This window comes from Arvicanthis niloticus, chromosome 15 (genome assembly GCF_011762505.2).
Source record: "Arvicanthis niloticus isolate mArvNil1 chromosome 15, mArvNil1.pat.X, whole genome shotgun sequence".
NCBI classification, from domain to species: Eukaryota; Metazoa; Chordata; class Mammalia; order Rodentia; family Muridae; genus Arvicanthis; species Arvicanthis niloticus.
The window spans coordinates 47,585,837-47,597,437 of NC_047672.1; the positions used below are offsets into that span (position 1 = coordinate 47,585,837).

The following is an 11,601-nucleotide window of genomic DNA, read 5'->3' on the forward strand; positions in this document are numbered from 1 at the left end:
GACATGAAAATGACTTTGGGCTAGGATAGGGAAGTAGGTTCAGATATTTTAGTCATCCTGATAAGCCCTTAGAGACAGTGTTCACAGGAGTGTTCATGGAATTTTGTTTATTGTCTTGCTTGTTCTTTAACTATTTGCATCTATTGTATTGTTAGTCCCTCAACCTAGAACTGACCTTAATACTTGCATGTAATTAAAATGGTATAAAAGCAAAAAGGAGGAGAGAGGATGGGATAGGAGGTTCTAGGGAAGGGGAAATGGGGAAAGCGGATGACATCTGAAAATAAATAAATAAAATATCCAATAAAAAAACAAACAAATGAGTAGTGCCCTTGCCTGTAAACTAGTCCCTTCACCTGAGTATTCATTTTCTTCAAGATCTACCCTGTGTCTCACAGAGAATCAGCCTGACAAACATAAAGGGGAAAAGTCTTAAAGTTTTTAGAGAAGAGAAATTTTTACATAAAGGTCACAGAAAGTAAATTGCTGAGCTTTCAAAAGCCTGTATCTTAAATTGAAAAGAAAGATGCTAGCTTTAAAATTAAAAATGAATTATAATAGCACTTTGGACCCTGTTGTGTGGCAGAACAGAAAGAAAAAAAAAATCTGACAAATGAACCTCTTAGTGATTTGGAAAGAAATATGCCAGATTCTTAATCTTTTAAAAAACCCATTAAAATTCTGAAGAAATCTCATTCATTGAGATGTTCACAGTTATGGTTATTTCATTCACCTGAGGCACAACTTTAAAATCAGAAGATCATATTTTAGGTGTAGAGTCCACTATTCAACTCTTTAAATATATAAGTACAATGCCCTGGAAACCTTTAACTACTTACATCATTGTGAAAAAGCTTGATTATTTGTATCCACTGGATTTTGGAAAACATTATTGAAATACAAATGTATAATTTCTCTGTTAGTTACTTATGCCAGATAAGCTCTTACTTCTCAGTAGTCTATCAGAAAATGTTACTATGCAAAAGGGCCCAGTGGCAAACTTTCTTTCAATAAAGCTTTCAGAAACCACTAGTACAGGACTCCAAATTTACATGTTTTTTTTTAAAGCCTTAATGACTATAAAACCTAAAAGCAGGAAAAGTGGTGTTTTCAATGAACAACTAGATATGATTTTTAGGATATTTTATTGCAGCTTATTGCTCTATGAATTCAAATGCTGATCGATATGTCTGCACATGAGAAACCCATGGAGTAAAACCACCTTGTCCCTAATGACGGTGAGCATCATTGAACAAAACTCTGAAAGAGATGAACTCCAAAAGGAAGATAGTTTCTTTTTAAAATAAAATTATTTCTATTAATTATAAAGACCAAATTGATCAAATTACCTCATTCATCCTAACCACAAATTAGTTGGATAACTTAAAAAAAAATTAAGCCCAAAGATTAAGGTATAAAATGATTTATTGCATTTGCTTTATACCTTTATTCTTAACTCAAAAACAAACAAACAAACAAACAAACAAACAATTTTTCTAGGTTTGGTGATATAAGGAATCAAAAAGAAAATAGCTGAGATCAGTAAACCTTCAATGTGAGGATAAATCTGCAGTGATCATCAATATATTTTTGAGAACTTGTTGATAATATGAAACTTTGTTCACCTACTAAATATATCTTTAAGACTCCTGTTGTTGAAAGATGCAAAATCTGGCCTTTTCTCCTGTAGCATTAACGACCTAAATTAAAAATTATCTCATTAGTTTTTGAGCCCCTTGCAAAACAAGAAAATGACATTTTCATCTAACAACTGGGGGCAGGGGAGCCTGAAATGGATGTAACTGTACTCAATTGCAAAGAAAAAATAGCTCTAATAACCTGGAAGTTGGTACAGAAGACTTTTTCATATACATATCCCTTTCTATTATCCTGAAGGAATCAATATATGCTTCTTAAAGTATAAGGCTAGTTCACCCATTGGATCTTAGCCCTGTACTTTTTGCCAGAATAAATTATTACTTTGTGGTCTGGTAATATATTTCCACTCTTACATTTACTTTTAAGGGCTTTCTTAATCTGGAAAACCTAACATCTGGTCAATGGTAGATATTTAGTAAACTTACTTGAATCACTTTTTCTATATAGGTTTTTTTTTTTAATCTTAAAAGTTCAGCAAATAATCATTCTTTGCAAAATGCATTAAGATATAATTTAAGAAGTATAAAATTAATCTGTAGTTTCATAAAAACAAATTTGAGATTTTACTTAAAAGTTGTACCAATCATATGGCTTTGAGTTCTTCTGAATAGTGTTTTACAAAAACCAGAATGTCTTACTTGGGTGGAAATATTTTCAAGTTAATTCCAGTATTGTTGCAGGATTGACTCTCCTATAAAAATGCCTAAAGCAAGTGCCTTATGGATATCCAAAGGAACACACACACACACACACACACACACACACACACCGCAGCTAATCATTATTTTTTTAATTGGCTAAAAAATATCTCCAATCAAATCAGGGTAATTTAACATTGTTTCAGCATTACTAACGTTGGTCTTTGTGTAACGACTGTGACATCATGACAGTGAAGTATTCATTTTTAAGCTTTAAACATTTTACCTCTATGTATCCAATAGAAATACAATATGTAAATTAACCTATATTATCTGTATGCTGATTGGCTTGACTTCCCCTGAATGTCACAATCTCACCACCCAGCGATGAGGTATTTTACTGCTGTCTCGAGATCAAATTATTACTGTAGAGATATTTTTTTTCTATTTCATTAACAGATTATTATAAAGCAATAAGCTTGCAGGAAGACAAGCAGACGTTTTACCTTGGGAATTAATGAAAGCATGACTGCTAGCTTTTAAGGGGTGAAGAGTGGGTAGTTGTTTAAAATCTTACCCCACCCTCGCAAAAACTCTTTGGAAATGGGAGAATCGAGACGTGGATGATTCTTGAGGCGTTCCTAATCACCAGGTGTCAGACTATGTGGTGTTTGTGGACTGGTGTAAGTTTCCGGCATTCATCATATTCCTGGTATTTTTTTTTTTCATGTCTAATAACAAAGGAAGGGAAAGGGGAAACTCATATACACCACCGCTTTGACATCAGCAACCCATTGGTCATCCCAGCTTGGAAGAGAAAGGAGAGTCTTGTTGCTTTGGGGTGGGATGTGAGGAACAGCCATGTAAAATCTCTGTACTCCTGATCCGTTAGTCACGTTCCAGAAGGTAGAATGAGTGTAGATCGGTTTTGCACTTGTCGTCTGAACTTAGCCTCTCCTTCCTTAAAGGCAGATCTGCGTGCCTTCGAGAACAGATGACCACTGACAAAGACAAGGCAACCCCAACCCTCTTTCCTTCTTCCCCTACTGGCAAGATTTTTGACTGTGTTGACATTTTTTTCTTTCTTTTATTCTTTTTCATTCTTTCTTTTTCTCTCCCCAGCTAACGTGCCAAATCAAAGATCAGCAGGGAAAAATCATTTGAGAAGAATTCTACAAGGCGCATCCAATGCTTAGCAGGACCACCCTGACAGAGAAAGGAAGACGATGTTTCGGGAAGGCGAGGGTTCGGGGCAGCTGGGGCGGAGGCGGCCGTCCGCGGCACGGTGGCTTCGTGCGCTGCCCTAGGGGAAGAGGATGGGCCTGAGGTCCGGGAAGAGCCTTCCCGTGCCCCCCACTGCCAATGCGGGGAGGGAAAAGTTCCGAAGCTGCCTCGAGGGAACAAAAGCCTGATTTGGGGCCGGCTCAACTGGACAGGACATTGAAGCAAGCCAGCCTGCTCCGGAGACAGACAGGGGCTCCTGCTGGCTCGGCGGAGGCCGGAGCAACCCTCGCCGCCGCCCTCGCCACCGCGCCGCCGCCGCCGCGGCCCCTGCGTTACTGGGGGAGACGGTGCCGCTGCGACAGGGGAGGACGCGGCTGGAGCTGAAGGAGGCTCCAACGCGCAGGCGCCGCCGAGCCCTGCCTGGATGCTCAGTCAAGGCACTCAGGAAAAAAAAATCAGCAATTTATAGAAAGAAGAAGCTATAGTCTGTCGGGATATCCAACACCAACAGGTAGGAGGATATACTCTCGGTTAAGTTTGGGGGAGGGGGTTGCACCGTGCTAATGAAACTGCAGGTTCATCAGGATACAGCCCTCCCTGAGGGTTTTTTTTTTTTTTTTTTTTTTTTTTTTTTTGACAATAAACTGCATAATGGAAGTACATTCAGACAATGCATCTCCTGCAAAAGCTTATTGAGAATTCGGTTTCTGGAAACCTTTGCAAAACTGAGGAATATGAGACTGCGAATCACCGAGAACCCTTCCCTTGCAGCACAGAAGCAATCTCTTCCCATCTTCGAGTATGTAATGCATCTCTCTCTCTCTCTCTCTCTCTCTCTCTCTCTCTCTCTCTCTCTCTCTCTCTCTCTCTCTTTCTCCCTCCCTCCCTCCCTCCCTCCTTTCCTCTTTCTCTCCCTCCCTTCTTCAACCTCCCTTCCCCCTCCCCCCATCTCTGTTATAAATCCAGGGGTGGTGGATTTCAGGTTTCGTAATGTTGCATGATGCGATCGGTATTTACCCGGGGATGTACCAGTTGGAAAATTAACATCATCGGATGCAGTTCTGCCTGGGCTTCCATCAGCATATTCCAGGCAAGTGAGAAGTGGCAAAGGAAACACGCTTCGTGGGAATAACAGAGGAAACTGATTTCCCTGGTGTGGCTCACAGGCACCTAGGAGACAGTGTGCATTTTGTTTGAAAATAAAGCCACTTGTGATTTGCAACGGAGATTATCAGTGTAAATGAGAAGGGCTTAATTGCCTAAGAAATACCGTTTCATGCTAGATTCATTTGAATCCAGGCAGCCAAGGTTTACAACTGGAAGTGCATTATCCCTCTGGGTGTGTTTCCCTGGCCAATATTTACATTTACCATTTTTAATAATCATGTAGCTTTAAAAGAGACAGGATTTGCCCAAAAGAGGGGGAGGGGGTGGGGTGGGGTAGGGAGAGAAAGACAAAAGATTAAATCACATCGAATCTCCAGACAGGTTTCTATTCATTTTGAAGTCTGGTGTTAAAATTATGCTTCAGGATTAATCAACAAATACTTTTATGCAGCATGAGCAGTGGGCACTTGACTTAAAAGACATATTTGCAGAGGTTCTCTGCATGCATATGAGCTGAGACGATTCCTTTAAAATACTGATGGTATTAAAGGAGCTCAAATAACTGTGGGTAGCCTCCTGTCTGCCTCCTTTCAACAATCTTGCAGATTCCATTGCAAAGCTAATGATTAATTCTTGGGGCTGGCAGATTTTACAACTGTGGAACAATTTATTCCCTTCCTTCCTGAAGACATCTAAATCTAACTATATGGTGTCTAGAATAAGGACATTGTTAAGTTCACCTAGCTCAGAATGTTAAAACCGCCAGTAAGTACTCTGACATCTCAAATTGCTGCTGAAGCAAACAGGACTGTTTAAAATCGAAACTTTCCTTGCTTCCTCATAAAGGAAGAGCTTTAGGGTAACACTGACATCATTACTTATCCACTGAAGAACTGAGAGTTCTCTCTTTCTTGTCTCTTTTTCTTCTTCAGATATTCTGATGGCAAATCAAATGGAAGGAAAGAGGAAGCATGACCACAGACTGGATCTGATCTCTTTGTGGATTACATTTTCAGTAAAATGTATGGATCTATCTTTTCCTTGTTCTTATATCTAGATCATGAGACTTGACTGAGACTGTCTCCTTATCCTCCATCCATCTATGGCGAACTATAGCCATGCAGCTGACAACATTTTGCAAAATCTCTCGCCTCTAACAGCCTTTCTGAAACTGACTTCCTTGGGTTTCATAATAGGAGTCAGTGTGGTGGGCAACCTTCTGATCTCCATTTTGCTAGTGAAAGATAAGACCTTGCATAGGGCTCCTTACTACTTCCTGCTGGATCTGTGCTGCTCAGACATCCTCAGATCTGCAATTTGTTTTCCATTTGTATTCAACTCTGTCAAAAATGGCTCTACCTGGACTTACGGGACTCTGACTTGCAAAGTGATTGCCTTTCTGGGGGTTTTGTCCTGTTTCCACACTGCCTTCATGCTCTTCTGCATCAGCGTCACCAGATACTTAGCCATCGCCCATCACCGCTTCTATACCAAGAGGCTGACCTTTTGGACGTGTTTGGCTGTGATCTGCATGGTGTGGACTCTGTCTGTGGCCATGGCATTCCCCCCAGTTTTAGATGTAGGCACCTACTCATTCATTAGAGAGGAGAATCAGTGCACCTTCCAACACCGCTCCTTCAGGGCTAACGATTCCCTAGGATTTATGCTGCTCCTCGCTCTGATCCTCCTAGCCACACAGCTTGTCTACCTCAAGCTGATATTTTTTGTCCACGATCGAAGGAAAATGAAGCCAGTCCAGTTTGTAGCAGCAGTGAGTCAGAACTGGACCTTTCATGGCCCTGGAGCTAGTGGCCAGGCAGCTGCCAATTGGCTAGCAGGATTTGGAAGGGGTCCCACGCCACCTACCTTGCTGGGCATCAGGCAAAATGCGAATACCACAGGCAGAAGACGGCTATTGGTCTTGGATGAGTTCAAAATGGAGAAAAGAATCAGCAGAATGTTCTATATAATGACTTTCCTCTTCCTAACCTTGTGGGGTCCCTACCTGGTGGCCTGTTATTGGAGAGTTTTTGCAAGAGGGCCTGTAGTACCAGGGGGATTTCTAACAGCCGCTGTCTGGATGAGTTTCGCCCAAGCAGGAATCAATCCCTTTGTCTGCATTTTCTCCAACAGGGAGCTGAGGCGCTCTTTCAGCACAACCCTTCTTTACTGCAGAAAATCCAGGTTACCAAGGGAACCTTACTGTGTTATATGAGGGAGCATCTGTAAATCTTTAGCCTTGTGAAACACTAACCCTCTCTGCTAAGCAATTGTGGCCTGTAGCCATGTCTTGAGAAGAAAATCAAGAATGGGATCAGCAGTTCTAAGGATTTGGGCAACATTCTGCAGTCTTTGCAATAGTTCACCTATAATCCTATTTTAAAATCTCAGAGTGATCCTGCTGACTGCTGGCGAAGGTTTGTAATTAAGAAAGGACAGAACCACTGCCCTAAGTTTCTTTCTGTGGGTGAACACTAGATAATGAAAGTAGCAGGTGCTAAGTATCAGTGCTAAATGCTGTGTATATCATTACATATGAAAAAAACTTAAAAAAACAATTAGCATTGGACATTTTAATAAATTAAGTTGACATGAGGTTAATGTGTTGATAAAAGCTAATTTTAGAAGTTTGAAGACTTTAAAACATTTCATACTATTTTTGTTTTGCAAAGACTACACTTTCTGGGGGACTTAACAGTACTGTAATTCTTAAAAGATGTGCCATGAATTATTGGGGGGTACAACACTTTAAACACGCCTTGTAAGTTTGGGGGAGCATTCCAAAGCAGTATATTGGTTCCAATTAGAGTTTACCTTTTTTGTATTAATATATTGCTATTTCTAAATGCCACTTTCCTTCCCTACCAGTGAAATTGCTAGCATTGAACTGTATTATGTGTTTTTTGTTGATTCAGTAAAAAAAAAAAAAAAAAAAATAAGAGTTTCCAGTTTGTTTCTATTTTACAAATGCTAGATGTCTGTCTGGGAGGCAACATGAATGGAATCAACTAAGCAGAGATGAGCAGTTCTAAAAATGCAGAATAAACACGTGTTGCCTTAAAGGGTTAGCTAGTATCCTTCATCTTCTTTAGCAGTGGAGCAAATAGTCAAGAGGCATTGGATCAGTAACCGGCCCTGGCTATTCATTGGAAGTGCATGGAAGAGCATTGAATACTTCCTCCTCTTCCCTCACGTGGTTTGGAAATTAAGGTGCACACCATTAAGATAATGAGATTTTCTTCTGAGGTGTGCTACCCCTTCTAGTGTGTTCTAAGAAGCAGACAGTTGATATGTGTTTATATTGTAAGTCAGCTGTCAGGGGATCCCACAGCCTTAGTATGACATCTGGCACAATTTGTGAAGCATTTATTGTATGGAAGGCACAGTCTTCTTTATACTTTCTGCACATTCAGTGTATTGTTCCTTTAAATTCTTTCAGTTTTTACTTGTGAAAGCTTATAATATGATTTCTGGTATTTTAGAAATACATTAGATTCTGTGAGTCTCATTCTTTAAGATACAGATGTGTGAACTTCAATATAAAGTTGCATTTGCCAAAATTTATCTGTGTAGCCTGTTAATTTTCGTGGAATAAATTTTACATTTTTGGCATATAATTTTTATTTAATCTAGCATACAAGCACAAACCAGATAAATTTGCTTTATAATCAATTTTATTTTTGTAGCTACTATATTCTGAAACTAGAAATATATGAATGACAGCAGAAAGCTGACTTAATAGTTAAAATCATTATTGAGTAGCTTTTCAAATCCATACTTTTATTTATTATTATATGCAAGTAGTATTTACAAATGAGCACATGTCTAATGGTTTGGTTTGGAATTTTAATATAATTATTGCATTTTAGCATACAGTCAAAATTTTGAGTTCTAAATCTGTTACTTGTAAGAATGGCTTGTAGGCTCAGTATTACAAAGCCAGAGTTAAGTTGCCATAACTTCTGTTGGCTTTCCATAGTTTTTGGAGGGATGTTTATTTGTTTGTTTTGCTTTTGTATATGAAAAAATAAGGTTAAGAACCTAATGAAACAGGATTTCTCATTGATATGGTACTTCTATAAACAGGATTTTAATATAAATAGAAAAAAACAACTGAAAAATTTCAATGTCTATGCAACTATTGAGTTTTTGCTCAAGCCATTACTAGTGAGCAGTCTAACCTCATGTCTACACCAAAGCTGATTTGATCTGGGACAAAATTTAATGCACAGCAGTGAGGTGGATCTAGCAATAAAAGCTCCTTGTTGGTACTAAAACCACTACCAAAAACAAAATAAAAACAATAGTACCAAAACATGGTCTGCTAACATGTTTCCATCTCAGAATTTGCAGGAAAGACATATGACATTGATTATTTTCAGGGAGAACTTTGCTTAAAGTTTCAAAAATCAGTCAGAAATTTCAGCAATGACCTTGAGGCCAGCAAAGTTGGGCCTCACCAAGCCTTACTTCCATTATTTAGATCACTGAATAGGTGTGGATTCTGGAGTTTGGGGATAAGACAGAAGAGAAAGGCAAGTGATTTTGCCTGACTCCACCTAGCTACTTAGACTACAATTCAGTTTGTGTAAGTGACTGGTCCCAGGGGGATTAGTGAACACAGCTAACTCTAGTGACTGTGTCTCTTGAACAACTTGGAATTTTCAGGTGAAGGCTGCATCAGTGGATCAGACACAGCCTCAGCTACCAATCAAGCTTTTAAGTCAGTAAGTAATCGTAGTAATCATAAAAAAAATAAACAATTTTCCCAGTGTCTTTATGACAAAAAACACATGAGCTATTTTGGCAACCATTTCAATAGTCAAGAAAAACAGTTGGTAATTAATTCAACTTGAAAAGGTTACTAATCCTCAATCCATAAAAATACATTCTCACTGGGGAGTCCAACTTTTCATTGAGAAAGACTCCTCATCAATAAATAATGGGTTCTTCTTGGACTAATTACACTTCAGAGCTGAACAGTCTTCATGTTGTTTTTCTGTCAGAGTGGTAATGTTTTTCACTGGATATGCCTGTGCTCTGCCATCTGGTTCACTTTGTACACAGTAGATTTTTATGTTCGTGGCTATGGAATCCCATGCAGATATTAACTAAGGCAGATGGAGGTGAGTAGCTAGTCTGGTTTTCTACATAGGCATGAATCAAATAACAAAATGGATTATAATTGAAAAACATTGACTGTAAATAGGAAAGTCAATTGACTATCTTCTTTACATGCTAGCTAATTGAATTTCAACATCATTCTCTATAGAATTAACTGATTTGTCATTGTTAACACATGGAAATAGCCACATTTGTATGGATATTTATCTGAATAATCTCCTCATTTACTTAGTAAATCTGTCCTAGGCTCTGAGCTTCATGTTGTGAGTATTGTAGAAAACATGACAGAATGATCTATCCTTGAGCTTAGACACCTGGGAAAGAATCAACAGTAACAGTCAGTTGTGGGTGCTAAAATAATAAATACTAGTAGACTAATGACAGAAATAATGAGCACAAATTAAGTGTTTCCACCTTCTCTCAAATGCCTTATCTCCTGGTTTGCCTTGGAATGTTTTATATGTCATACTCCCTCAACTCTGGGAAACCATTTGCTCTTACTAAGGAAAGTGTCAGGATCCTGTCACTCAAGCTTAAATGTATCACTGATGCTGTGTTTTGGAAATAGCTCCCATGTTGTTCACAGTTTGTATAAAAGTCACAGAGAAACATAAATGTAAAGCCTTTCCCCACCCCGCTGTGTCCTAATTGTTTACTTCCACAGGACAGAATTCAATTCCTTCAAGAGCCGTGGAGAGGAGTCTTTTCTGCTATAGTCATAGTTCTCTCAAATTACCATGAAAATGTGTCAGTAAAGTGCAGTCAAATGACAAAACTTGTTCCTTTGCATCTTAGTGACTAGCATCACGGGGCTGGGGGAGGGGGAGTTTTCCCTGGTGCCAACCAAAGATGGAAACAATATGTGAAATGAGGTGCATTTTTATTATTAAAATATTCTGCCCCTTTAAGATTTCTACTGCTCCTTATTGGGGATGAAAATACAACTCCTGAGTGCCCTGTAGCTGGAAAGTTGGTTTGGACTCCAACAGTTATTTCCATTGCAAGCACAATGAAATGGGTATACTTATGGAGACATGTACTTTTCACATAAGTCATTTAACTGCTGAACTGGGCTGTATCTGTGATTACTGCTGGGAAGAGGTACCTTGAACCCAAACTCTTCACTTTTCTGTATTCACCATTAGACAAATTTGGGTTTTTATTCTATCTTATTCCATGGGTAGCATAGAGTATAACTTGTTTACACACAAAATTTCACTTTGTATCAATTCCATACTAAAAAGAAAAAAAAAAGAGCTAAGATAATATCTCATGCTTTCAAACACTGGCTAATGACACTAAAATCAAAGTAAAGTCTGTGAGTCTGACTTTTTTTCCATGAAAAAAAAAAAAACCAAATATATTACTTCTGTATTTGATAATAATACATGTTTATCAATATTTTGAATGGAAAGTACAAATTCTATTATCTGTTCATTAATGGAAATTTTATTGTCCTTCTCAATTATGGACATGCCATTGATTCTGTGACTTTCCTAGACCTTCAGAACCTTTATTTATCTCATATTAAAATGATAAAATTGCTCAAAGCTAAGGTGTGACTCCAAAGCCCTCACTGTGCTTAAAATTAAGGAACCATTTGTAAATGGCCAGTTTAGTTTTGCCATAAGTCAAGTAAATTAAGAATATCCTTTTAAAAAAAAAAATAAAGGAGCAGTGTAGGGAGATAGGGAGATTTGGGGTGAACCAGACTAACAAAACTTTTGCCTTGTGGTGCAATGTAACAGATTCAAAAAAAAAAAAAAAAAAGTAAAGTAAAACCAAAGCCTTTAACTTAAAAAAAAAAAAAGCTACATAAATAAGGCCTTGTTTTTAAACAAGGAAAGGA

At 38.4% G+C, this 11,601-nt stretch overlaps 1 protein-coding gene across 5 annotated transcripts; it reads left to right on the top strand.

The window, feature by feature from the left end:
* Positions 1-2,680: 2,680 nt before the first annotated feature.
* Gpr85 (G protein-coupled receptor 85) lies at positions 2,681-10,666 on the top strand. Of its 5 annotated transcripts, none has more exons than XM_034519688.2 (4): positions 2,681-2,980; positions 3,420-4,032; positions 4,488-4,611; positions 5,561-10,666. In XM_034519688.2, the coding sequence occupies exon 4, from the start codon at positions 5,731-5,733 to the stop codon at positions 6,841-6,843; it is 1,113 nt and encodes a 370-aa protein (XP_034375579.1). In that variant the 5' UTR covers positions 2,681-2,980; positions 3,420-4,032; positions 4,488-4,611; positions 5,561-5,730; the 3' UTR covers positions 6,844-10,666. The 5 variants fall into 5 exon arrangements, with proteins under 5 accessions (XP_034375579.1, XP_076769803.1, XP_076769804.1 ...); XM_076913688.1 differs by having other exon boundaries at positions 2,716-3,009; XM_076913689.1 differs by lacking the exon at positions 4,488-4,611 and having other exon boundaries at positions 2,716-2,980.
* Positions 10,667-11,601: the final 935 nt, after the last annotated feature.

What these genes read in the sequence shown, in the direction of transcription:
- Gpr85 (XM_034519688.2), top strand. Translation starts at nt 5,731, where the DNA reads ATGGCGAACTATAGCCATGCAGCTGACAACATTTTGCAAAATCTCTCG.